At 37.8% G+C, this 24,286-nt stretch overlaps 3 protein-coding genes across 4 annotated transcripts; 2 read left to right on the forward strand and 1 right to left on the reverse strand.

The window, feature by feature from the left end:
* The first annotated feature begins 37 nt into the window (after positions 1-37).
* wasf2 (WASP family member 2) lies at positions 38-9,293 on the forward strand. Its single transcript, XM_079442423.1, has 9 exons — positions 38-358; positions 1,212-1,370; positions 3,749-3,883; positions 4,787-4,940; positions 5,092-5,209; positions 5,323-5,447; positions 6,260-6,427; positions 6,517-6,977; positions 8,287-9,293. Exons 2-9 carry the CDS (start codon positions 1,238-1,240, stop codon positions 8,442-8,444), a joined length of 1,452 nt encoding a protein of 483 aa, XP_079298549.1. The 5' UTR covers positions 38-358; positions 1,212-1,237; the 3' UTR covers positions 8,445-9,293.
* Positions 9,294-10,209: 916 nt separating this feature from the next.
* On the forward strand, positions 10,210-22,992 carry LOC306885613 (CD164 sialomucin-like 2 protein). 2 transcript variants are annotated; one of them, XM_079442262.1, is made up of 7 exons: positions 10,211-10,505; positions 14,356-14,438; positions 17,066-17,167; positions 17,733-17,837; positions 21,022-21,099; positions 22,110-22,260; positions 22,429-22,943. In XM_079442262.1, exons 3-7 carry the CDS (start codon positions 17,092-17,094, stop codon positions 22,442-22,444), a joined length of 426 nt encoding a protein of 141 aa, XP_079298388.1. In that variant the 5' UTR covers positions 10,211-10,505; positions 14,356-14,438; positions 17,066-17,091; the 3' UTR covers positions 22,445-22,943. The 2 variants fall into 2 exon arrangements, with proteins under 2 accessions (XP_079298387.1, XP_079298388.1); XM_079442261.1 differs by lacking the exon at positions 14,356-14,438 and having other exon boundaries at positions 10,210-10,505; positions 22,429-22,992.
* gpr3 (G protein-coupled receptor 3) lies at positions 10,626-13,769 on the reverse strand. The gene is made up of 2 exons (XM_079441360.1): positions 13,531-13,769; positions 10,626-12,189 (listed from the first exon to the last, which is right to left on the reverse strand). Exon 2 carries the CDS (start codon positions 12,185-12,187, stop codon positions 11,207-11,209), a length of 981 nt encoding a protein of 326 aa, XP_079297486.1. The 5' UTR covers positions 12,188-12,189; positions 13,531-13,769; the 3' UTR covers positions 10,626-11,206.
* Positions 22,993-24,286: the final 1,294 nt, after the last annotated feature.

Below are 24,286 nucleotides of genomic sequence, written 5' to 3' on the forward strand. Positions count from 1 at the left end.
TCGATGTTCAGAAATGTTGATTGTCCCTCCCCTCCGTGTAGAAACTGCGAACAGATGTTTTTAAGCCGCTAGGGTGGAGTTGCGCTTTCAAGATTCCAGTTTCCATATCCGCCCATTTCCTATGATTGACAATAGTATCAGCCAATAGTATCTTTGGATGGACACGCACCGTCCAATCAAAAGTTACCAAATGCGGGACTGAGCTGTCGCTGCCATTCGGCTCTTGTTACAGTACTTGTAGACATTTTGTCGGTTTAGAAAATTATGGACGGAATTAAACTCAGGGAATGGTACCGCTGAGGTAGTTGAAAAGCCAAAAGACGTCGGCATCCAAGGCCAAATCCAAATATATATTCAGGTAAGACTGAGAAGTACTTTATATAGGCAGCTAACGCTAACACTTCCTGCTCTGCACAGACGCCTGAGAGTTTAGGCCTCAGCTAACGTTACTAGTTTTTGAAGTGTTTAACAGTCGTGACAAATAACCCTGTGTCAGTTTGATAGCTTTAATTTTGAACTGGAAATTAGTTTACTTGGAATAACTTTGATTTGATCGTATCTTGTCACAAACAAAGTTAGGTTGGTATGTTGTGAACCGTAACCTCCACGCCCTCCTAATATAGGAAGTCTGACGGGTAAACATTTTTTCTCTTTATACACAGACTTTTTTTTCTGAATTTAACCAGAATTATATTACATTTAAAATTGGATTCAGATGTGTAAAATTATTCCTATTTGTACATTTAACATACATATATATATATATATATATATATATATATATATATATATATATATATATATATATATATATATATATATAAGGTTATGTAGTCATAACATGGTGAAAGGATATGATTAGTTGTTTGCAAATGGGTCATTTGTGACATTTTAATAACCACAGTTAAGACACCTTTTAAAGTAAAATCTATATAAAATATAAAAAGCCCGAAGACAAGAAGTGTTAAAGGGTAGTTGCTTGCTGGTGTTAACTTTAGAAATTAAAGTTGCGTTTTGGCAGAAGAAACACAGCAGCAGTTTTGGTTCTGCTTTGGACACAAGGCTGTGAGTGTGGTTGAGTTGAATAAGTGTAATGTGAATGGAGGGGGGAAGCACCAGCCCATATTAAAGATTGTTCCTCCCCAGCTAATGACAGGATTTTAATGCTTTAAATTCTTATTTTCTTTCTTTCTTTCTTTTTGGTCTGAAAGGGGAAGGTGACCAATAAGCTCCCATCATGCCTTTGGTGACGCGAAACATCGAACCAAGGCACCTCTGTCGCCAGTCACTGCCAAATACGATCAAGAGTGAACTGGAGTGTGTGACCAACATCACACTTGCCAACATCATTCGCCAGCTTGGATCACTTAGTAAGTGTTTGTGTAATGGGGTGTATACTGAAGTAAATCAGTTGTGTCAACCCTGAGCTGCTGGATTCATGAATATATAATCAGGTTGTGTGCATTCGTGCTAATTGATTTGCTGAAATCAAAACAGGGACGATAATAGGTGAGCAACAGCCAATGGGATTGTCGTTTGCACATTAGTTCCACCCACTATCGGAGAAACCGGCAGTTCTAACAAAGAATATCGTTTACATATAGCGCGTCAATTCTGCTTATGTAAGACTCTCTCGCTCTGTATCTCTCTTTGCGTGTGAGAAAATTCAAAGTGACGGCGAGTCGTGCGCTTCACACTTGGTACTTGGTAATCTGCATTTCATTTGACAACAGTTACAGAGAGTATAATTCAGAATATTATAAAATATTTAAAAAATTCTAATGCCAAATATATAGATGGTTTAGACTGTAATTAAAAAAAAATAGTGATATCTTTTTAGCACCAATTACTTATTTTGTGAATTTATCAATTACACAAACTACATTCCCAAGTTGTTGGAAAACGGGGTTAGTTACCCCAGTTTTTAAGACAGGTGATCCAACTAATGTGGTAAATTATAGGCCGATTTCAATTCTATCAGTAGTGTCTAAAATAGTAGAAAAAGTAGTAACTGATCAAATTGTGAATTTCGTAGATATACGTAATTTATTGTGTCCTATGCAATTTGGCTTTTGTAAACAGCATTCGACAGAAACTGCTGTATGTTATTTTATTGAGCAAATTTGGTCAATAATTTACAAAAGGCATTCGATGCACTAAATCACAATATTTTATTATCTAAATTATCACATTTAAATTTTTCAGAAGATACAATAAAATGGATTGAGTCTTATCTTACATCAAGGAAACAGTGTACCTGGATTAATACATGCATATCTTCTTTACGAGATTGTCCCACAGGGGTTCCTCAGGGGTCAACCCTAGGGCCATTACTCTTTAGTTTGTATTTGAAGGATCTTCCAGAGGTTTGTCCTGATGTACATATTCAAATGTACACAGATGACACTGTAATTGATGTACATGACAAAACAAAAGAAAAGGTGGCACAAAAATTATCTATTGCAATGACAAAATGTTTAGATTGGTTTACTCAGTGCTGCTTAACATTAAATGTTCGTAAAAGTGCATGTATGTATTTTAAAATTAAAAAGGAGGAGGTCCAACCAGCTATATTAGTTAATGGTGAAACATTACAAATTGTACCAAATTTGAAGTATCTTGGAGTTATTTTAGTTTCTCATTTAACATTTGAAAAGCATGTTCGAAAAATAGTTTGTGCAGTGTCACCTCAACTTAGAATTTTTAAATTTATACGGAGTAAACTTTCAATAGAAGCTTCAAGAGTTTTTTTTCTTTTCTCATTTCTCTTATTGTATTACTTCATGGTCGCAAGCAGGAAAATCTACTCTTAGACCTTTATATACTTTGTATAAATGTGCTCTAAAAGTATTCTATAGGAAACCTTGCAAGTATCAATTTTTTTACTTTTGATAATTTTGTGTTTTATAATTGTTGTCTAATGTACAAAATTGTTAACAATCTTGCACCCTCACCCTTGAAGGAATTTGTTGTACTGGTTGTGGAGTGAATTTTAGAGCTACTGATTTTGGTCGTTCAGATTTCTCTGTAAGGGCTGTTAATAACTGGAATAATTTACCAATTACTATAAGACAGTGTTCTACCTCAGCACAATTTAAGCTACATTTGAAATCATGGTTAAAAACGAATCAGGTGTGTGACCATTGAGTATTTCTGTATTTTGAATGAAATTGAGTTGTAAAATTTTTATATTTGTTTGTAGGATGATGCTTTGTATTATTTTTAAGGTATATTTTGTAGAAATTTGGATTTTAGTTTCTAAATCATATTTTTTTTATGTTAAATTTTGGAGTGATTTTATTGTAAATGGTATTATACTGATGTTTTTTTGTCACATAATTTGTTTAGTATTTTCCTGCCCAGGGACAGCAGATGAAATTTAGCTCTGTAGCTAATTCTGGGGCAGTTTTCTGACTGTCTATTGTCCCTGTCAAATAATGAATTAAATAAATAAAAAAATAAACACTAGTTTACTTTACGTGAAACACGGATGCGCTGCGCATCCATGGAGATGAACTGAAAAATATCACAGATATCTTGACGCAGAGTGAAAATATATCTGTGCTTAACTTATACTTAGCCTCCCACTCACACACTGGCGAGTAATATCTGAGAATTTATTAGCCAGTGGCTAATATTAGACATCATTTAGTCGCCCAGAGTGAAATTTAGTCGCGCATGCGAGTGATTTACTCGCAATGTAGAGGGTTGTGTGTGTTGCTGCTTTTAAGCTGTCATTTAATCATAGGTAAGTATGCAGAGGATGTGTTCAGCGGACTGTTTGTCCAGGCCAGCTCTTTTGCTGAACGGGTCAACACGCTGGGAGAGAGAGTGGACAAGCTGCAGGTCAAAGTTACCCAGCTGGACCCTAAAGAAGAGGAAGGTAAGAGACATTGGGTTATACCCAACTTTTTTCATTATAAATGTGTGCAATATTAGTCAAGTTTTGCTTTGGTTTAATAAAATTGTATTTGGACCACACTGGTTTGTACAAAAAACAGAATTGTTATTGCATGTTGTTTAATTTTGAATTTGCCTTTTGTATTATTATTATTATTATAATTTTTTATGTATTTTTTTTATATTATTTGATTTTCTTCTCATTTACCCTTTATGCATCCCCTACTCGGTTTTAAATTTATTTTACTCTGACAAAAAACATATAACTTTTTTTTTTAATATATATATAATCTCAATCCAAACCACATCTATTTGTAGTTAGAATCTGATTTAAAAACTGTTTTGTTTTTAACGTGTAAGTTTAATTTCTAGAAGTGTGTTACACCTTTTCTTCAAGAAAAATCTGTTTTGAAATGTTTTTTGTTGTCAACCGTCAGATCAGATTTCAAGTGCTTTCTCGTACCTGTCACTGTAACCATGCACAAAGCACAGTAGTGTGTCTATAGCTGTATCTGAATTCACTCCTGTTTGCTCATGTGGAATTCACTGTATTAATATACTGTATAAATAGTACATTAATGTTTCTGATGCACTTGATGAGTTAGTTCAATAAGCAACATGTCAAGAGCAGAGGCAAAATTAGTGGTTTTCCCCATCCACTCCCCTTTATCTCTTGGCCTCGTAGTCATTACTATGGCAACACAGATTTCATATAAACACTTGCAAAATGGCAGTAGCCAAAAATATCAGATCTGTGTTGGTGGGAACAAAGCTTTCATTTGTGGTTTTTGGAGCAATGATGCAAAATATGAACTAATTCTAAGTGTCATTATCTGTCTTTGTTCCTTTCTTTTTACTTCCTCCTATTTTTGCTTTCACGTTCCAGTTTCTCTTCAGGCCATTACCAGCCGCAAAGCCTTCCACTCCAATTTCATCCAGGATCAGCAGCTCTTCATTAGGGTGTCACTACCGCAGCCTATCCACGAGACCTATCTGACCTGCAGCCGGCCACCCCCCCTCAACAATCTGAGTTGTTACAGGTAAACACGCCATCACATCTGACTTCCATGTACTGACCATATATAGGCATGGAAAACTCTTTATATTCATCACAATATATGAATTGTATTGCTTCAGAATATGGTTATTTTGTTTCAGTATAAGGTGGTTCAAGTGTTTTCTGTTTTCCAGGGATGATGGTAAGGAGGCTCTGAAGTTCTACACTGATCCGTCTTATTTCTTTGACCTCTGGAAAGAGAAAATGCTTCAAGATACCAAAGACATTATGAAAGAGAAACGCAAACATAAGGTGGGACATAAGAGTATGAAGCATGTATACACATGTACAACAGCACTTCAAAATACCATCCAAAATGCATGAGCTTCTGTAACTGTGCTTATTTGTGTGTTTATTGAGAGCAGAAGAAGAAAGATGACAACCTTAACCGAAGGAACTTGAACCCTAGAAAGATCAAAACCCGTAAAGATGAATGGGAACGCCGGAAAATGGGGGAGGAGTTTGTGGTCCCCAAACACGATACCATGGGGTAATAAAAACTAGGGCCAGGCTGACTATATTTTTAACTTAATTTTGATGAACCAGTATTGATTCTTAAATCCCAAGAATCTGTCTTTTAGTCTGTTCTTTTCAGTTTATGCTTGAAGTAAACATTATTTGAAGCATATTTTCCATCCAATAACTGCAATAAGATTTGTGACTTTGGATTTGTAACAAAGTCCAAGCTTTCAAATTCTATCAGTTTTATAGCAATTCAAACCACAAAGGATGTTTTACTAACAAAGTTCAGGAGGAGCACGTTCAGATGAGTGACCTAATTAACACGAGAGGAGCACGATCAGTAATCAACCCAATTAACAAGATAAGGTGTATATATACACAGGAGACTTACCTCTGTTCCTTGACAGTTTTCCAGCTTCCCTCCACCACGCCATCATTTTGTGAATGTTCATTAGCTAGTGGTATAATTAAGTACTCCACGTTTTCATTGTATGATTGTAATGTTCCATTTATAGAGAGATATAAAATATATTGGGCAGAACTGAGTTAAGTGGATTGGGCCGACCCTCTGCAACTGCCCAAGTTTCTCATGTGGCCCCTTAGGAAAATTAATTGTCCACCCCCTGGGTTACAGCTTTAGTTGGGAGAGATTTTATTCCTTAAGTACCATGTACTCTACCTGTCCAAATTGATATTAAATCAACTCAAAACCTTCTGAATAGAACTGGATGGTGAAATCTGTCAATATCCAGTGCTAATAAAAATAGCATGGTGCACATGACTGTTAGAGGATATTATTGAAATCCATGTTTAATATTACTGTTTATGTGTCTCTAACAGAAACTCTTCAGAAGTGTTGAACGGCAGTATTGGCTCTGGTGATGATGGTTTTAATCACTCTGATGGCTATTTGGACCAAAGCACTAACTCCTACAGCTATGATCCCAGCTCTCCTCTCCCACCTCCAATGCAAGAGGACTTCCCACCACCACCACCTCCAGACATGCCGTGAGTGTCTTAAAATAGCCTGCCGTTTCTCTTGTTGAGTATCAAGCTCAGACTCTTTTCTGAGCTGACAAGCGTTTATCCTCTTGCAGGTATAATGATGTATCTGGTGGTCCTCCTCCGAAGCGTGGCAGTCTTTTAAGCCCCAGTCATCCTCCTCCAGCTCCACCAGCAATGCCTTCTTCTCCAGGCCGTCCGACTGTGGCTCCTCCTCTGGCACCGCCACCGCCTCCACCTCCTGGTGGCATGATCTCACCTCCGCCACCTCTAGGTTTTGATTCGCCCCCCTCTCCTCCTCCATTCTCCAGCAATGCTGTTTCCATCCCACCTCCGCCACCCGTGGATGCCTATAGTCCAGCTCCCCCACCGCCACCCACGGTGGGGGGACCACCTCCTCCTCCCCCTCCTCCTCCTCCTCCTCCAGGTCCTCCTCCACCCTCTGCTCCAGCCCCACCTCCTTCAGGAGGAGTGTCTGCTCCCGCCGCACCCAAAGCCCAGCCTGCTCCAGCCGAGGGCGATGTTCGCAGCGACCTTCTTTCAGCTATCCGTCAAGGTAACGTTCACAAACACAAGTTTGATTCAGTCATATTATACAATTATAACATAATCACATTTACCGCTACTAAGTTCAATTTTGTGGGGGAAATCCAGTCATTCCAATAGTAATCTGCGCGAGTGTGAGGACAAAAAATGTTTAAACTCATCTGCAGACCATCTAGACAGCTGCTTGGTTTGAAAGTGTTTTATACATCTTTACGCTATTGATATTGAACAGTGAACCTTTTTTTCGCTAAGGTGACTACACTTTTAGTCTGCCTGAAGCTGGACTAACAGACCTAGATAGTGTGATTGTAGCTTGGCTTCGTCTAGCACACTTTCATCTGGTACACTTTAATTGGACTACAGTTGTTCTTGACATTTACTTGCACATTTCAAAAACAATGCACACTGGGTATTTAATCTTCAAATATTTGATTACACTTTGCGTCTCACAAACTTGGATAGACAGACTATAATTTGCAAAAACCTGCCAATGCTTGATTATAACTGTGCATGTAAACATGCTGACTGTAAATTTACTGACTTGTTTACACTTGAAATTAACATCTCATGTGATTTCATGTGATCTGATCTCAAGTGGTTAGAGATAAATTTAGGTGCTAATGGGATCCGCAACATTTCATGATTACGTGTTCAAACAGCATTCAGAGGTCAGAAACGCATGTGGCCACATCGCATTTGTAGTGTAAATGCTAATGTGTCATGACAGAAGTGAAATGGCTGCCTACCCACCTGTCTGTTTATTGTGCCAAAACAATGGCTTTAAACAACTTGGAAGGAAAATTGTGCAGTATTTATTTCATTTCAGGTTAGCAAAATCTTATCATTGGAGGTCATTGCTATGCATTTACGTTGCCTGTATATGCAACCATTTAAACTTTTGTTTGGGGTTTGTTCGAATTATTATTATTATTATTATTATTATTATCTATTTAATCGATATATTCTATTTATATATAGTTTAAAATGTAATTAATTTCGTTGATGACAAAGCTGAATTTTCAGTAGCCATTACTTCAATCTACAGAGTCACATGATCCATCAGAAATCATTCGGCCATTATTCATCAGTCATTCATATGTTTTTTTTCAGGATTTTTTTGATGATTTAGTTAACAAGATTTTGTAACATTTCTGATGTCTTTATCACTTTTGATCAATATAATGCATTCTTGCAGAATAAAAATTTTAAAATATTTTGAATAGTAGTGTATGCCATGTGTTTAAAGAGGTCTTACTGAACACTTGTTAATGTTTATTTAACTGTCTCTGAGCTTGCTGTTATTGTGTCTGTGTGTGTAGGATTTAACCTGCGTAAAGTGGAGGAACAGCGAGAGCAGGAGAAGAGAGATCACATGGGCAACGATGTCGCAGCCATCCTGTCCCGCCGCATTGCTGTGGAGTGCAGCGACTCTGAGGATGATTCATCCGAATTTGATGACGATGAGTGGTCTGACTAAAGCTATCACCCCGCTTTTCATCACCTGTGCGATGACATAAAGATCATTTAGACTTCACACTTCTCATATTACTGGCTTACCTGCAGTCAGGCCAAAAGCAAAAAGGGGAAGAGGGCCAAACATTGTGTGCGTGCGTGTGTGCGTGCGTGTGTGCGTGCGTGCGTGTGTGTGTGCGTGTGTGCGTGTGTGTGTGCGTGTGTGTGTGTGTGTGTGTGTGTGTGTCCAGATGGTTGAGTCTAATCTAAATGAGAGAGTGAATTATTTAGTTGATAAGCCTTCTTCTGTTTCAGAACGCCTGTGCCTCTGTATAATGTGTCCAAAGGTAAACCGAGACGTGTGTGTGTGTGTGTGTGTGTCTACCTCCATATTTTCCTCTTGATGCATCAGTATCATTTCTGATAAAATCCCACAATTTAACATTACTCTGTATTAACTAATCAACTAAAGCCTTCCTTATAGCCAAGACTAGACACACTTTATAATGCAGATATTTAAAGTAGTAAGATGTTTTGTGTGTATGATAGTTCTTGCACGTTGTATGATGAAATAACCTTGTATTTCATGGCAGTATGTATTCACAGTCCTTGACCAAAAGTCTGTTTAAATGGCATCTGGATGTGTCTGTGCTGTTTTCAGCCCTCAGGTCTGACTGAATGATGTTTGTGTCAACCTCTGTACTACCAGTAGTTTTTTCATTGTTTAGCCCAAGTGCCTGCTTCATAATGCCTGTTGTTTTAACGCCAAAGTTTTTTGAAATCAAAGAAAAGTGAGATTGTTTTATTTGATATATGTGGGTAATAATTATGAAAAAAAATTCTATCAGCAACTGAAATAAAATCTTAAAAATAATACTGTGTCCGGCTGCTGTTACAGATGTTTTATAAAAGTGTCGTGTGGATAGCTGAACGTTTTTCTACATGTTTGAGCTTGCATGTACAGGGGCTTTTAAAGACTTCAAACTGTACAGCTGCATGCTTATTATGCTGCTTAGGTTCGGGTAAACATTCAATCCACACAGGTGATCTTGAGCTTCATGAATAGGTTAAGAAATGAATAATGCAACAGGCCAGCCTCTAAATAGGACATTGTTTTCAGATCATCTCAATGATTTAATGTTGGTGTATTATGTTAAATATGGATAATTTGTAAAAAAAAAAAAAAAAAAGGGTGGTATTTACTTTTTTTTTTTTTTTTTTTTTACAATTTATACTTTGTAAATGTGATTTTAATACAAATCCAAACATTTAAAGCCCAATCACTAATGGCAATAATTGTACCATTGTAATAACAACTGTTCTAATTCAATGAGAATATGTAAGCCCACACGATCACTTATAAAGATAATGACAGACGAACTATCAGAATCTGCTGTGTTTAAAGAGCTCAAGCATTTAAAGTGGCAGACGACAAAACGGCACACTATACTCTATACACTACATTAATAACATTATATGTGTTGTTTTGTGTGATGTACATATATCGTTATATTTATCAGTCAGCAACACAACCTTGCAATTTAGAAAAAATACCTGCTGCACAAATGAAGGCAGTAGATAGATTTTTACTGTTGGTTGAAGACCATGTAACTTAGTTCTAGATATTCATAGCAGTGTTATTTTAGTATCTTTGAGATACTGTTAGCTATAGATAGTTATTATAATAAAACTATAACTAGTTATAGTTATATATGTGTACATATATATAATTACATTTTATTAGTGTCGTAGTGAGGTAGTACTTCCGCCTACCTCAACCGTGACCTTTTCTACGTAATTGCGTATTACGTGGCGTCACGAACGCGCATCACAGAACAGAGCAAGACGAGCATTTGTGCTTATAAAACATAAACTTTTTTATTTATTTTTGAAACGTCCGATCGTTTCGCTAGATAACACCCTCATTCATCGTCAGGTATCGTTTAAAGCCCTTTGAAGCTGCATTTTGACCTTGAACCGTTTGGGTCCCATTGAAGTCCATTTTATGGAGAAATGTTTTCATCAAAAACCTTAATTTCTTTTCGACTGAAGAAAGAAAGACATGGACATCTTGGATGACATGGGGGTGAGTAAATTATCAGCAAAAGTTTTTTTAAAAGTGAACTAATCCTTTAAATCCATAAAATCAAATTTTTCACACTTTTGATATGACAAAAATGTTTTTCGAAAAAATACAACAGAAAATGTACAAAGGTACAATTTATTCATTATAAACAATTTCCATAAAACATCTCATTTGAACAATAAAACATTCATTCATACATTTGACATTTTGTGCAACATTAATACATTGTAAGTGCAAACAAGACATTTATGAAGTATAAAAACAGTCAGAATAACAAATGGCAAATAATTTGATCAATAAATACAAACAAAAATTTCAGCTTAAAAGTCAAGTCATTGTTGTAAAGTGCAAATGATTTTGATTCCATCAGTAAACTCTGAACTTCAGAGGACATAAAATGAGGCACAAATCTGAGACATTAAAGCGGACAGGAGTCATTCTGCTTGAAACCCTTTAGTTGGCAACTACAACAGTGGCAGTCTTCTCAATATAAAGTAAAAAAATGACATTTTAGCATTTAATAAAGTGATGCAGATTAGATCAGGTCACTGACAGTGGTCATGTTAACACCTTTGAGACAGGAGATTTGGCAACTGGCACAGTGATATTCCCAAACAGGAACAGACATAAAACGTGAAACGGATCTTGTATGGCACCATAGCATCTTCCAAAGTGTTCAGGTGTGCTCACAGCACATGAAATTAGACATCACTGGGAGTGTGTGTGTTTTTGTTGGGTGTGTTAGGTAGACAACAGCAGCAGGCCTGTCGCAGCACTCTCTGTATGTGTGTGTTTCTGTAGGCATAGATCAGAGGGTTCAGCAGAGAGTTTCCTGTGACTGGAACCAATGTGGCGTAAGTATACAAAGCTGGAGATGATCCGTCGGCCAAGAGACCATACAAGGCGAAGGGTATCCAGCAGCTGGCGAATGTGGCGAGGATGAGGGCGAGTGTGTGAACCCGACGGCACGTGTGTGTGCGCGCAGACGGGAGCGTGTGTCTCTGGAGCGCGATTTGGTGCGAGTGGCGAAGTACGACCCGGCAGATACGAGCATTGAGCTGCAGCATCAAAGCCAAGGTCAGCAGGAAGCCGCCGCACAGGGTCGCCAGGTGCACTCGGGTCAAAGGGCGAAGAACACTGCAGGATTCTCCATCGTGCAAGCAATTCCAGCCCATGGCAGGCAGGGCACCTTGAAGACCGGCAAGAGTCCAGCCGACGGCCAGAGCGCAGCATGTTTGCGTGTGTGCGCGGCGGGATCCATAGGTCAGAGCGTGATGTAGCGAGAGGAACCGGTCCAGGGTGATTCCCAACAGAGAGAACACGGACGCACTGAACGCGCTCACTAACAGACCCACGCTGCCCAGCTCTAGAGCTTCTGAGTAGACACACCGGCGAGACAGGAAGTGCAAAAGGAGTCCCACCCCTGCCAGGAAGTCCGCCCCGGCCAGGCTGCCAATTAGCAGGAACATAGGTGCCCGCAGAGATGGTGAGGAGAAGATGGTGGCCACGACGATTGCATTTTCACAGCAAATCAGGGCTCCTGATACGCACAGGGCCACATCCCATGGAGTCATCACTGTGGCCTCCATGGCTTTAGGGGTGACGTGGGAAGGGGTGAGCTCCAGCAGTTGGTTCATCGCCAAGATGACTTCTAAGCCCATTTCAGAGTCGTTCAGGGCCATTACTGTGGGAGAGAGAGATAGATTTAGTCACGCAATCCACAGCACGGTGACTGTCACGTATTCTGCTGAGCACCTCCTGCGCTCCACTCCAAGGCCTGACCTCATAATGACATGCACAGTAAGATAAACTGCAGTTAACAACATCTTATTCAATCTGACATTCCTAGTCTGCACACTACAAGTGCTACCGGAGATGCTGGCAACCGCAAAAGCTAATAGAACACTTTATTAATCGGTCTCCAAATGCATATTGCACATTTGATTTAGATTACGTTACAATTTTAAAGTAAAAATAATATTTAATTATAATATATGTAAGAATTCTGCAATACAAACCTGTTACGTAATATAATATAATATAATATAATAGGTTTGTGGTTGGTAAGATTTTTGTAATGTTTTTGAGAGAAGTCTGTTATGCTCAACAGCACAGTAATATTGTGACATTTCAATGAACTGTTTTCTATTAATATATTTGAAAATGTAATTTATTCCTGTGATGGCAAAGCTGAATTTTCAGCATCATTACTCCAGTCTTCCGTGTCACATGATCCTTCAGAAAGCATTCTAATTTGCTGCTCAAGAAGGATTTCTTGCTATTATCAAGGTTGAAACAGCTGCTGCTTTGTTTTCCTAAAATTCTAAATGACTTTGCTGTCACAGTAAAATATATTACTCATCAATTTCTATATTAATATAACACAACAAAATGTTAATATTTTCTCTTGTTTTTTTGTATATTAGGTATATTCATATTGGGTTGTTGAAGGTTACAGTTTATGTTGTTTATTAACTTCATATTGCATTATTTTAGTGTTTTAATGTCATATGGTATAGGTGTAGGTTAAATTAATTTTTCTTTAGCCATTGTTCACTGAAAGGCTAATTTTGAACTTTAAGCTAACATTTATTTGCCACCTATTATTATCATTATCCAGAACTGAAATGTGTTTAACTCACATTACAGTAGTTATTCTAGTGGCATTATAGGCTAATATGAATTCCAACAAACTTGCAACAATTACACTCAAGTCATAATTTCAGTATGTTTATAAGCAAACTAATATTTATAGGCATCTCCTGGATTCTACAGGGTTAAACGTGCGCCTGGCTGGGAATCACCGTTTTGAAGTTCAAAGCAGATTTGAGTGCTCCTCAAGCAGACTGATGCATCATACAAGGTTATGTAAAACACAGTAGCCTATACGCGCACCAAATAAAACATCCCTTAATGCCTTAAATATCCCCGCTGTATTTTCACAGCGAATTTCTGACAGCTAAGCTAGTCTTCTTGAATTCAACAAGAGTCAGAGAATATATAAAGATGCATAAAACAGACTTACGGAAGCTGTAGAAGGTTGCAAAGAGGACAATTCTTCACACCACCATCCAACTGAAGGTCTCTTGGAGCGCGCGCTGAAATCTGAGCTCGAGCTGCAAGATCAACAGCAAATCCAATTCTTGTTCTTCTTGCAACGCGAAGTTCCTTCGTAGCTCCGCTGTATCCGCTCTTTCGATCGCTTCTGTATAACACTCAGCTCCGGTGTGCTGCTGCGACCTATACCTTCACCGATTCCCCTCTGACGTCAGTTACGATGATGAGGGGCGATTCTGCCCCGGTCGACCAATCAGGAGACTTTCATGGACACCAGCCTCTGTCGTAATTTCATTCATAAAAATACCGCATTCTTTCACCCCGCCCACTGCGACGGCGGGAGAGAGGACAAAGTGTAATCAATCGGCCTTGTTAAAGCATGGTGCGTGGACCAAAATGCACTGGGCCTTCATAAAAATCACTGACGATAAACATGTAACTTGTAAACTTATATCAGAACAGAAAAAGCTGGCCTCAAGCGTGTGATCATGTGGTATTGAGAGGGAAAGTGAGAGTGAGTCACTGCTGTCCATGGTGCTGAAAAACGTGCTCGCTTCGTTGATTGTGACGCAAGTTGTGCCGCACTATTGGGGTACGTGGCACAACTCTACGATTATTAATTTGACCTCTACCATAAAATCCCACATGTTCATCTATAACCTTGTATAAGTGACAAAGCTAAAATATCGCTAGCAAGGAACTCGCGCACGCGCATCTGACTAATTTATAATTTTTATTAAATTCTACTATTCGGATGATTGAAGGTTATAGCTATGACATCATTTCCCCGCAGATGACGGAGATTATGGCGCTTCCCGGCAGATTCGGCGCGTGGGCGTCGCAGTGCTCGCGTGTCTCTGCATTTCAATGAAGCAGGTGGGGGCGCGCTACAATACTGGGGAACTCTCCTGTTCTCTATAAAAGGACATGCGCTTCCGGTGGTCACCAGCTGGGGAATCTTATAAACAATACCCCCCTTAAGCTTTCTGTGGTCGGAGAGAGTATCTGCAAGTGCTGACTGAAGATACTGAACTATTTATTGAACAATTCATCTTTAAGGACTGCTATGATTAACTAAACTGGGGGCTTGTTGCTAAACGATAGTCTAAAGTCTAACAGTATTATATATTACATGAAATCACTCAATCAACAAATCAAATACATTAGTGTACACCAGCAAGACTAAATTGTAAGGATAAGTTTGAACAACCTCCTTAAGGTAATTGCACCATGTTTCTAAATGCAGCTTTCCAGGATTTCCAGCTGGTGCTTTTTGAGTGTTTATTTTATCCATCCCTGCTAGTCTGTACAAATCTTTTAGTAACAATCTCCATTGTATGTTATACAATAATGCATTATTGGCCTGATGCGATTGATGTGTCCCCACCAATCAAATATACAGCATAAACTCATTTCTGAGGTTCAGTATATTTGCTTCTGTGAGCTTATGTCAATGAGAGAATCATTTGAAACGGATGTTTAGAAATAAGAGCACAGACACTGTTTATCATTCCACTGTTGTATCTCCTTGAGCTCCTTTCTGGCGGGAAGTCTGTGTGCGCGTGTGGTGGGGGGTGTACTGCGGAATTTCTCAGTTACCTAATATCTGCAGAGCGCATGCGCGGCTTTATCTCTCTGCACCTAGTTCTCCCTAGAGGAGGACGCCCACTCTCTCTCTATTCACATGGTTTGGCACTACCTATTGATCTGTCTGTGTGTCGTCAGACATTACAAAACAGTTTAAGGACTGATGGTGTGGGTTAGGGAGATTCTCGGTGGGGTTTAACTGAACGACAGGTTCATTGTAAAAACAAATGCTGACCTGATTTGCACTGATCCCCAGATGTAGCAATGATAGGGGTGACTGTTTCCTCCTACACAAGCATGCGTTCTCGCACCTACATATATATCATCGCCTCCTCTGCTTAGTTTATAATACTGTGACTTTTAATTACAATTAAAAACTGAGCATCCAGGAGCATGGCGAGGATGCAGAGCAATTGATGGAAATGGAGAAAAGAGAACTTATGTAACTACGCCAAACTCTGGCTCTCTTGCTCTGGCCCTGTTCTGTTTGTTTTTCTTGGCTAAAATATATTTCAAATGTACAATAATTATGTTGTACACAGCACAGATTTTGTTTAACCCTTCAAATGGCAAAATATATTACAAAATGTACTTGAGGGGGACAAGTATTTAAAATTTCAAAATGCATTTTGGGTAAAAACTAAATCTATTTTATTAATTTATGTTGGACTGTGTAAATGCAGTTATATTTCATATGAAAATATGTAATAAATCACTTATAAAATGGCTAAAAATAAATGAGGAAATATACGTAACCTGAAAATATATTTATGCAAACATAGTTTAAAATCTACTTTAGCAATATAACAATTTTAAGTCTATTTTAAAATATATTTAAACGTAATTATATATAAAATATAAAACTACATGGCATCCACACAGCCTTTTAGTCTTTTACACTACAATGCTTTCTCTAAAAACCTTTTCTGGGCCACCAGAGAAACAGACAATCAGAAAGAAGGTCAAAAGAGCCAGTATGGACATGCTGGTTACTGTTTCACGAGTTCACACTTACATATATTTAGCACGAGTTACGTAATGCGTATTTGGCGAGTATGGTAATACGTAGTTGGCGTGCTGTCCTGGGGAAGGGCTCTGAGCTCGGGAATACCCCGAACCCAGAGTTTCCCCCCATAGTATGGTGAGAACTTAGTGATATTGGTGGAGAAGGGGTGGTGGAGGGATGCTGACAGACCGTCAAATGAGTGGAGGTATGTCAGCTGTATTTATATCCGTGGGTAGATTGACTTGATTGCGTGCCACTTGTGTTTAATTAGGCTAAGTATCTGACGTGCTCCTCCCGAACTTTGTTAATAAAACATCATTTATAATGGTCTGGTATGGCGCATGAGACCTGCATCTTTGGGAATGAGATGTGACAAATTTCTGCAGCCTGCTTGCGAAAAGGCAGAATATCTTCGGTGGTGTGGATATCAAGACATGGTCATTTGCCATTTGGTTGCCATGTTACCTGTCTCACATTACACACCTTCCAGTCTCGCTGAATCAGAGGGCATGACGTCAACACACACACACCACATGCTCCTCACAGTTCACAACGACCTTTCATCTGGAGGACACAGACATTTAGGACTGGATGTTTGCTTGACAGGCACATTTATGACTCCTACTCTTTTAAGTTTTTAGTTTTACTCTTTCTGAGCTGAGGTAAAGTTGTTTGTGCTTCTCAGTTCATCAATTTTTTCACTTTCAACTTGTTGGCGTCTAGTGCTTGTATCAAACTTTAGTTGTGTTATTGGGGTCAGTGTTTTGCAGGGTAAGTCTGACTAGAAAAAGTTAAGATTGTTAGACTGATTCAGAGCTAAATAGTGTTTTACTCATAGGGTAAGCTGTTGCTTTGTTGATAATTTAAGTCAATGTTTCAATGTCAATGTCAGTGCATGTGTTTATTACAGGCGGGATTATTGACGATTTTGTGAGGATGAAGTGTGTGTGGACCGCACTCTGTGGGATTGTACTGCTAACACAGGTTATTATAACCAATTCACAAACCTCAGGTAAGTGTCAATACAATAATGAGCTTGCTGAATATCTAATAAATTTTTAGCAAAAATTTTAACAATCTTCTAAAATACATTGAATACTGGACTATATTGTTCTGATGTCTTGCAGGCTCGCAGCCATTATATTCAAATGCAACTTTTCTTTAATGCTATTTTAATCATTATATTTAATCATTTTAGATCATAAAAATAAATGTCAGATATTTTAGAACTTTTAAACATCAATCTAATCTATGTAAAATCTGTGAGTTTTGATAAATATGTTCTTGTATTAAGGCACAGTTTAAGCATCAAATTTGTCAAGTCTGAGGAAATAAGACGCATTAGTTAGAGGGGCGGGTCTTGTGGCAGATCCAGTTTAAGTCTGTTTTGTTCTGTTGCATTTGAGTGCTGCTGAACAACACTTATCATCGATATAAATTCAGAAAAGCATTCCTCTCTCTTCTACTATGTGATTTATCTATAATTTATTCGATAACATTTCTAACTTTTCTCTCAAACGTGTGAGTGCTAGGTGAGAATATAAGCTTACATCTTTTATCTCTTGATGGCCTGACAGATTCACCCATTGGGAACTGTTCTCAGTTTGACTCGTGTAATGGTTGCATCAGCGGAGACCCGGCCCTCAACCTGACACGATGTGTGTGGCAAAGTTGTAATGACGGTAAAGAAAAAAATGAATTCTCCTGTGCAATGTCCCTGTTGTTTGGGCACACACACGTACAGAGGATCCCACTGAAGGACATGTGATCCTAGCCACAGAGAGCCATCTCAGGAACAACCCGGTGAATTATTCAAACACAGGCACACACGCAGTTACAGCTGCCATCCACACAGACATCAGTCTTAGTAAATAATTCAACACCATCATCTACCCTCCTGGAAATAAGTGTGAGGAGACATGAAGAGAGAGAGATGTTCAACAAGAAGCAGCATCTTTTAATCTATTCATGCTCTGTTGCCAAGGCAACCAACTCTGTAACCCAGTCTCTCTGTCTTTTAGACCCATATCTAAAATACAACTAGGTTTACATGCTGTCTATGCTCACTCTGTTTACACTCTAAAATAAACAACAGGTTTAGAACACAGAGACTGAATGATATTATAGTGCTTTCTACTTGACTACTCGTCAAATAAACAAATACATGACTTTACTTTACTTACTTACTTACTTTTGTCATTTAGCAGACGCTTTTGTCCAAAGCGACTTACAAATAAGAAAAAGTAACTAAAACTAAAAAGTTACAACTCTATAAATACTATCTACCCACATATTTAAGAAAATAAAGAAATTAAATAAAATTAACACATGCATATAACAACAACATTTCAATAATAAACATATCAATGAAAAAATTAAATAAAAAGCTACTACTATCCCTTGCCGGTGTCCCTGCCCGGTGGAGTCGCACGGTAGAGTCGATGGTCTTTACACTCTTTGGTCTTCACACTAAGAGGGCTTCACACGACGACTGCCGCGGTATAATAACCTTTATTATACCAATCTAACAAATGATCATTTCAATTCAGCTGGACCCACTTTCCTGTTTATCAACTACAAATGGCCAAGCAAGTGCACACACTGACAAGATACACGATACAGTACGAGACCAAACGCGATTTCAGCAACTCTCATCCTAGTAAACAAAATAAGCGTTTCCTAGCAACGGCAAATGCGCTAAACACTGAGACAAGTAAATACACTTACGAGCTGATTTTAAACTTCCGCTGATAGACTGCTTCTCTTAAAGACCACTTCCATTACACTGCTTTCTGCTGGCGCTTGAACCCACTTTCCTGTTTATCAACTACAAATGGCCAAGCAAGTGCACACACTGACAAGATACACGATACAGTACGAGACCAAACGCGATTTCAGCAACTCTCATCCTAGTAAACAAAATAAGCGTTTCCTAGCAACGGCAAATGCGCTAGACACTGAGACAAGTAAATACACTTACGAGCTGATTTTAAACTTCCGCTGATAGACTGCTTCTCTTAAAGACCACTTCCATTACACTGCTTTCTGCTGGCGCTTGAACCCACTTTCCTGTTTATCAACTACAAATGGCCAAGCAAGTGCACACACTGACAAGATACACGATACAGTACGAGACCAAACGCGATTTCTTTGAAATATTATATGATTGTAATCCAGAAATACTCGAGCAGTAGTAAATAAGATGCACACTTCAGAATCTTGTTAGAAATAGAAGGTAATCCGGGAACTTTTCGCTTACTTTTTTATGAATACTCTGACATACTACTCTTTTCATATTCTGTTTTTTTTAACCTACTATATAGCTTCTAAATATATGCAGCCCACTCTGAGAGACGCAAGATGGTGCCAGTTGCCTTCATTTGAAACGTGCAGTAAATGGTAAAACTAGTTGTTCAAACACGATTACGTTAATAATGTAAATTAAAGTAAAATGCATACAAGTAACAGTATATTGAACTGTTTTTTGAAGCTTCTGACAATGAAGATTTCGCATATTAAAATTAAAAATGGCTTTTCCTGGCTTACTTTAAAAATAAGACCAGTTCTAGCAAACCTCTACAACTAATCCAGAACGTGACAGTAAGATTAGTCTTTAAAGGGATAGTTCACTCAAAAATGAAAAGGACGTCATTAAAATGGTCCATATGACATCAATGATTCAACCATAATTTTATGAAGCTAAAAGAATACTTTTTTGTGTGCAATAAATAAATAAAAATAACAACTTTATTCAATGATTTCTTCTCTCCCAGAACAGTCCTCCTCCATTATTGAGTCAGAACATGCATGTGCTGTGCCTTGTTTACAAGCAGAGGAAAGCAATGTGCATGCCTTGATAATGGAAGAGGACTGTCCCAGGAGAGAAGAAACCATTGAATAAAGTCGTTATTTGCCCACAAAACGTATTCTCAAAGCTTCCTAAATTACGGTTGAACCACGGATCTCACATGGGCCATTTTAATGGATGTCCTTAATACGTTTCTGTGCCTTGACCGTGGTAGGACCCTTCCTGTCTATGGAGGGTCAGAAAGCTCTCGGATTTCATCAAAAATATCTTAATTTGTGTTCTGACATGACCGACTTTATGACATGACCGAATTAATGACCGACTTTTCATTTTTGGGTGAATTAACCCTTTAAAAAGTAGAAAAGAGTGCATATCACAACTCAGTTCAGCACTGGCTACCAGTAGTTGCTAGCATAAAATTTCAGGGACTTCCCTCCTAATGGAATGACCTACCCAACTCAATCCGAGCAGCTTAGCCATCTAACCGAGACTTTTCACAGCACTTACATATCATTGCTCTTTTGTTGGTTTTAATTGCTACTATTGTCCTCATTTGTAAGTCGATTTGGATAAATGCGTCTGCTAAATAAATATTTAAGCTCTCTTGCACGGTTCGTGTGGACTTGTTCAGAGCGGTTCAGAGACAACAGTGCCAGTGATTTTCTGAGTGTTTGAATATCAAAAATACCAGACCGCTGGTGGCGCCATAGATCTTAGTCAGGGTAGGGCCTATTTAAACAGTGAGAGGTAGCGTTCAATGGGTTGTACTGTTGTTTACCAACATATTGTTTTGATTTTTTTTCTTCAGCTAAGGAAACGTTTTTCTGAAAAAAAAACTGACCGTAATAGTTTTGAAAGTCATTATGAATATTACATGATCTAGGATCTTTAAGTCCATTCTTCACAGTCTGCTTTCATCTACTAAGGTCTATTGATCAATCAGAATCAAGTGTTCCAGAGAGTAATATGTAATAATTTATTACTGTGTTATAATTCAAGCAAATCAATTCACTTATCTGACGGTGACTGAATGTCAGTATTATATATTTTATTTTCAGGAAATGACACAAGATGCATGTCTGCCACTGAAGACTTTGGGGGCTGCTCTGTCTACAATGAGACCGGCATGTGCCAAGGCGAGCAAAAATAAGCATATTTGCAAATTAATATATGTGTGTGTGTGTGTTTATGCTTATGTGTCCACTGATGGTGGTGGCAAAGGTGAGGCATATGATTTTCTCTGTATAAATCCTATTATGCCTATTTTTGTTTTTGAAGTGGTTGAAAGAGATCCAGGCAGACGTCTTTCAGTGAAATTATATTTTATTAAAATAATTTATCATAAGTACAAGATTAAGTGATTAAGATTACAAATGATTAAATGTAAAATATGAAAAATTAAAAGAAAAGTTTAAAAATGAATGCAATATCCAGACTGAACATATTCTGCTAAAATGATAAGAGAAAAGACTAAAAACTGAGTATAATAATCTTCAAGAGCAAAAGAGATGAAGATCTTCAGAGGATGCAATAAGAGAGAAGGTAAAGAAGCCAATTTCGGGAGCAGTATATAGACTAGAGAAGAGCATTATGGAATGTTTATGTCTGATCGATAAAATGTCAAGTGAAATTTTCCATTATGTCATTATCTACGTGTTGTCAAATATTTCCCCTACTTAAGATGAATTTAGTTCAGGACTAGGTCATGTTGACATGACATATGAAATGCAGTAGGTAGAAGTAAGATCAAAAATGGGGAGCTAAGCAATCTTCTTGCAAATACCAGCCCTTGGAAAAGAACTTCTAATATCACGGAAATAGAAGACAAATTTAGCAAACATCCTTGCATATAAAATATTTTTGCAGAGAATAAGTTTCCAACATCCTGTCCAAACATCACTTAAGCATGACAAAACATAGGCTACCTTTTGTCTGTCAAATGAAGGAAATATATTACATCAATGCAATATGAGTAATACTTGAGTATATGAGTATACATAATACAGTAATATGAATATAGTGTAAAAGAAGTCATAATGAATATACTGTATGAATGAATATGAAAAATAAGGAAACATAACCATACTGGAAATTCTGATGCACCGGTTATTGTTGTTGTTTAACGGAATTCTCATTTTCATTATAGATACAACCCCTGGGTCAGGCCCTGATTTCTCTCAAGCATCATTTGACCTGTCCAGCTTCATTGGAGGAATCATCTTAGTGCTGGTGTTGCAGGCTGGGGCTTTTTTTGCCATGCGGTTCCTCAAAACGAAAGACAGCTCTTATGAAACTATGTGAGTAATAATCATTTATTAACTGAATGTGAGCTTTTTCTGGATGAATTTTGTCCTCAAAGTTTTAATGCAGTATGTAGGAACAACAAGGGCATTTACAGGCAGAGGGATTAATCCTGTATATGTCGATCATTAACTGTGTAACTGTTTTGCCACCTTCTCTTACAGTGATCAACCTCAGTGAGAAAAGGAGTCGTGAATGGGAGAGAAAATTATGGAACAAAATATAAAGAAAAGCAGATACTAAAAGGGAAAGGGATGGATGTTGCATTGGGGAGAAGTCTTTAGATACTGTTTTATCTTTTTGCTTGTCCTAAAGCTTCATTAGCCTGTTAATTGCTTTGGTTAAATCACTATTTCTTGAATGACAAAACTATTTTTGTGTGTACAGAAGAGAGAAATGTAACAGAGAACAATATAGACATGTGGTATGACAAATATACTAGGGAATTATTCAGATTTGAGTGTGGGCATGTGATTATCTCTTGTGGAGTGAGTTCATATCTGTATAAGGTGATTTAAATCTCTGGTTTGGCTCTGTTTCCGTTTGTTTTTTTTAATAATTGCATGCCCTTTTATCTGCTTTTTATTAAATGCTATGTTTTGTAGGTAGTTACCTGGACTCATGTAGCATTGAGATTGAATGAAAAATGAAGAAATAAAGTAATTAGACTCTGAATGTTATACAGTGTTAACCCTGTAGGTGTCAGTAGAATTAAATTTTTAATTACCTAAACCTCTCAGGGCCTGGAGGATGCATCAAACACTTACAAAAATGAACATATTTTGTGCTTTTGACTGTATCGCAAACGATCCTTCATTTATTTTCTCTTTAATCAACTTTCAACATAATTTTCATCAGCCTATACCTCAGTTTTACAACCAAACATTTTTCCTGTAATTCAAATTTTTTACTGTATAATAGTGCTATTTGTTTAATATAGTGAATAGTCAGGGGGAAAAAAGCTGACAGTTTTTACCATCAATTTACTGAATCAACAGAACTATTAACTAATTGTTACGTAATATGTCATTGTGGTTATAGATTTTGAATTAGTTAGTTAGTTCTGTGCCTCAACAAGTAAAGTCACAACATAATGACACCCATGCAAATCATTAGCTAATGATTAATTAAAGCAGACAACTGGAAGTTGAAAGGCATGACTTCAACCCAATGTGGTAATTAACATATGAATTTACTTCATTAGTTAATAAAAAGTTATTAGGTAAAATGCAAGTCAAGTTACACTTCCCGAGAATTCATCACAAGTTCATATGAGGCCACCAACCCAACCAATCACACTTGACATATACCGCCACCCCCAAAAAAAGTATCCAATCAAATGCACAACTAATAGCTCACATGGGGTGGATTGAAAGCTGTTTCATGACTTTTATTAGCATTTGTTTGGGCATTTAGGGATTTTTCAGGCTTGTTGGGGCTTATTGTTTCAGGCTGAAAACTGGAATGATACTTATTTGATGCCCACCAACCTCAAACTCATGCTCAGACTGACTGATCTGCAGTTACTAAGTACTCAGTGTTGTGCACGAGAGAGCAGGGAATTATTTTGTTGTTTGTCACATACTTAAAATATCTTACAATCAGTTTCTGTTTCTCCTCTCATAGCTGTAAACAATACCTGGAAACACTTAGAACAAACACAGTAGTATCCCATTCAGCGTTGAATCTCATCAGGACAGACATCCAACGGCTAAAAAGGAGTGACTCAAAACATAGAGATAAAATGGAGAACAACACATCCACACTGACTTTATAAAAACATTCTCTTCATGAATGTAGTATAAAGTAACTAATCAAGCTGAGAAATCTGAAAGGGTTGTAAGAATGTGGTAGTTTATTGAGCTATTGACCTGCATGACCCTAGGCATAGTTGGACTTTAGGTGTGGGGGTTCAAAAGCATTCCTCCCTTTGGCCAGACCCCCATTCACCACTCAGATAAAACATGGCAGGAACAAATGTACTTAAGAAGACTGTGATTAACTATAATAATAATATAATTT

The sequence above is a fragment of the Barbus barbus genome (assembly GCF_936440315.1).
Source record: "Barbus barbus genome assembly, chromosome: 19".
In the NCBI taxonomy this organism is placed as follows: Eukaryota; Metazoa; Chordata; class Actinopteri; order Cypriniformes; family Cyprinidae; genus Barbus; species Barbus barbus.

Bases quoted from the DNA above. Each gene is read 5' to 3' on its own strand.
- wasf2 (XM_079442423.1), top strand. From the start codon at position 1,238: ATGCCTTTGGTGACGCGAAACATCGAACCAAGGCACCTCTGTCGCCAG. The intron at 3,884-4,786 runs GTAAGAGACATT...TTCACGTTCCAG, and splicing joins GGACCCTAAAGAAGAGGAAG to TTTCTCTTCAGGCCATTACC. The intron at 4,941-5,091 runs GTAAACACGCCA...TCTGTTTTCCAG, and splicing joins AACAATCTGAGTTGTTACAG to GGATGATGGTAAGGAGGCTC.
- gpr3 (XM_079441360.1), bottom strand. From the start codon at position 12,187: ATGGCCCTGAACGACTCTGAAATGGGCTTAGAAGTCATCTTGGCGATG.
- LOC306885613 (XM_079442261.1), top strand. From the start codon at position 17,092: ATGAAGTGTGTGTGGACCGCACTCTGTGGGATTGTACTGCTAACACAG. The intron at 17,168-17,732 runs GTAAGTGTCAAT...ATGGCCTGACAG, and splicing joins AACCAATTCACAAACCTCAG to ATTCACCCATTGGGAACTGT. The intron at 17,838-21,021 runs GTAAAGAAAAAA...TTTTATTTTCAG, and splicing joins GTGGCAAAGTTGTAATGACG to GAAATGACACAAGATGCATG.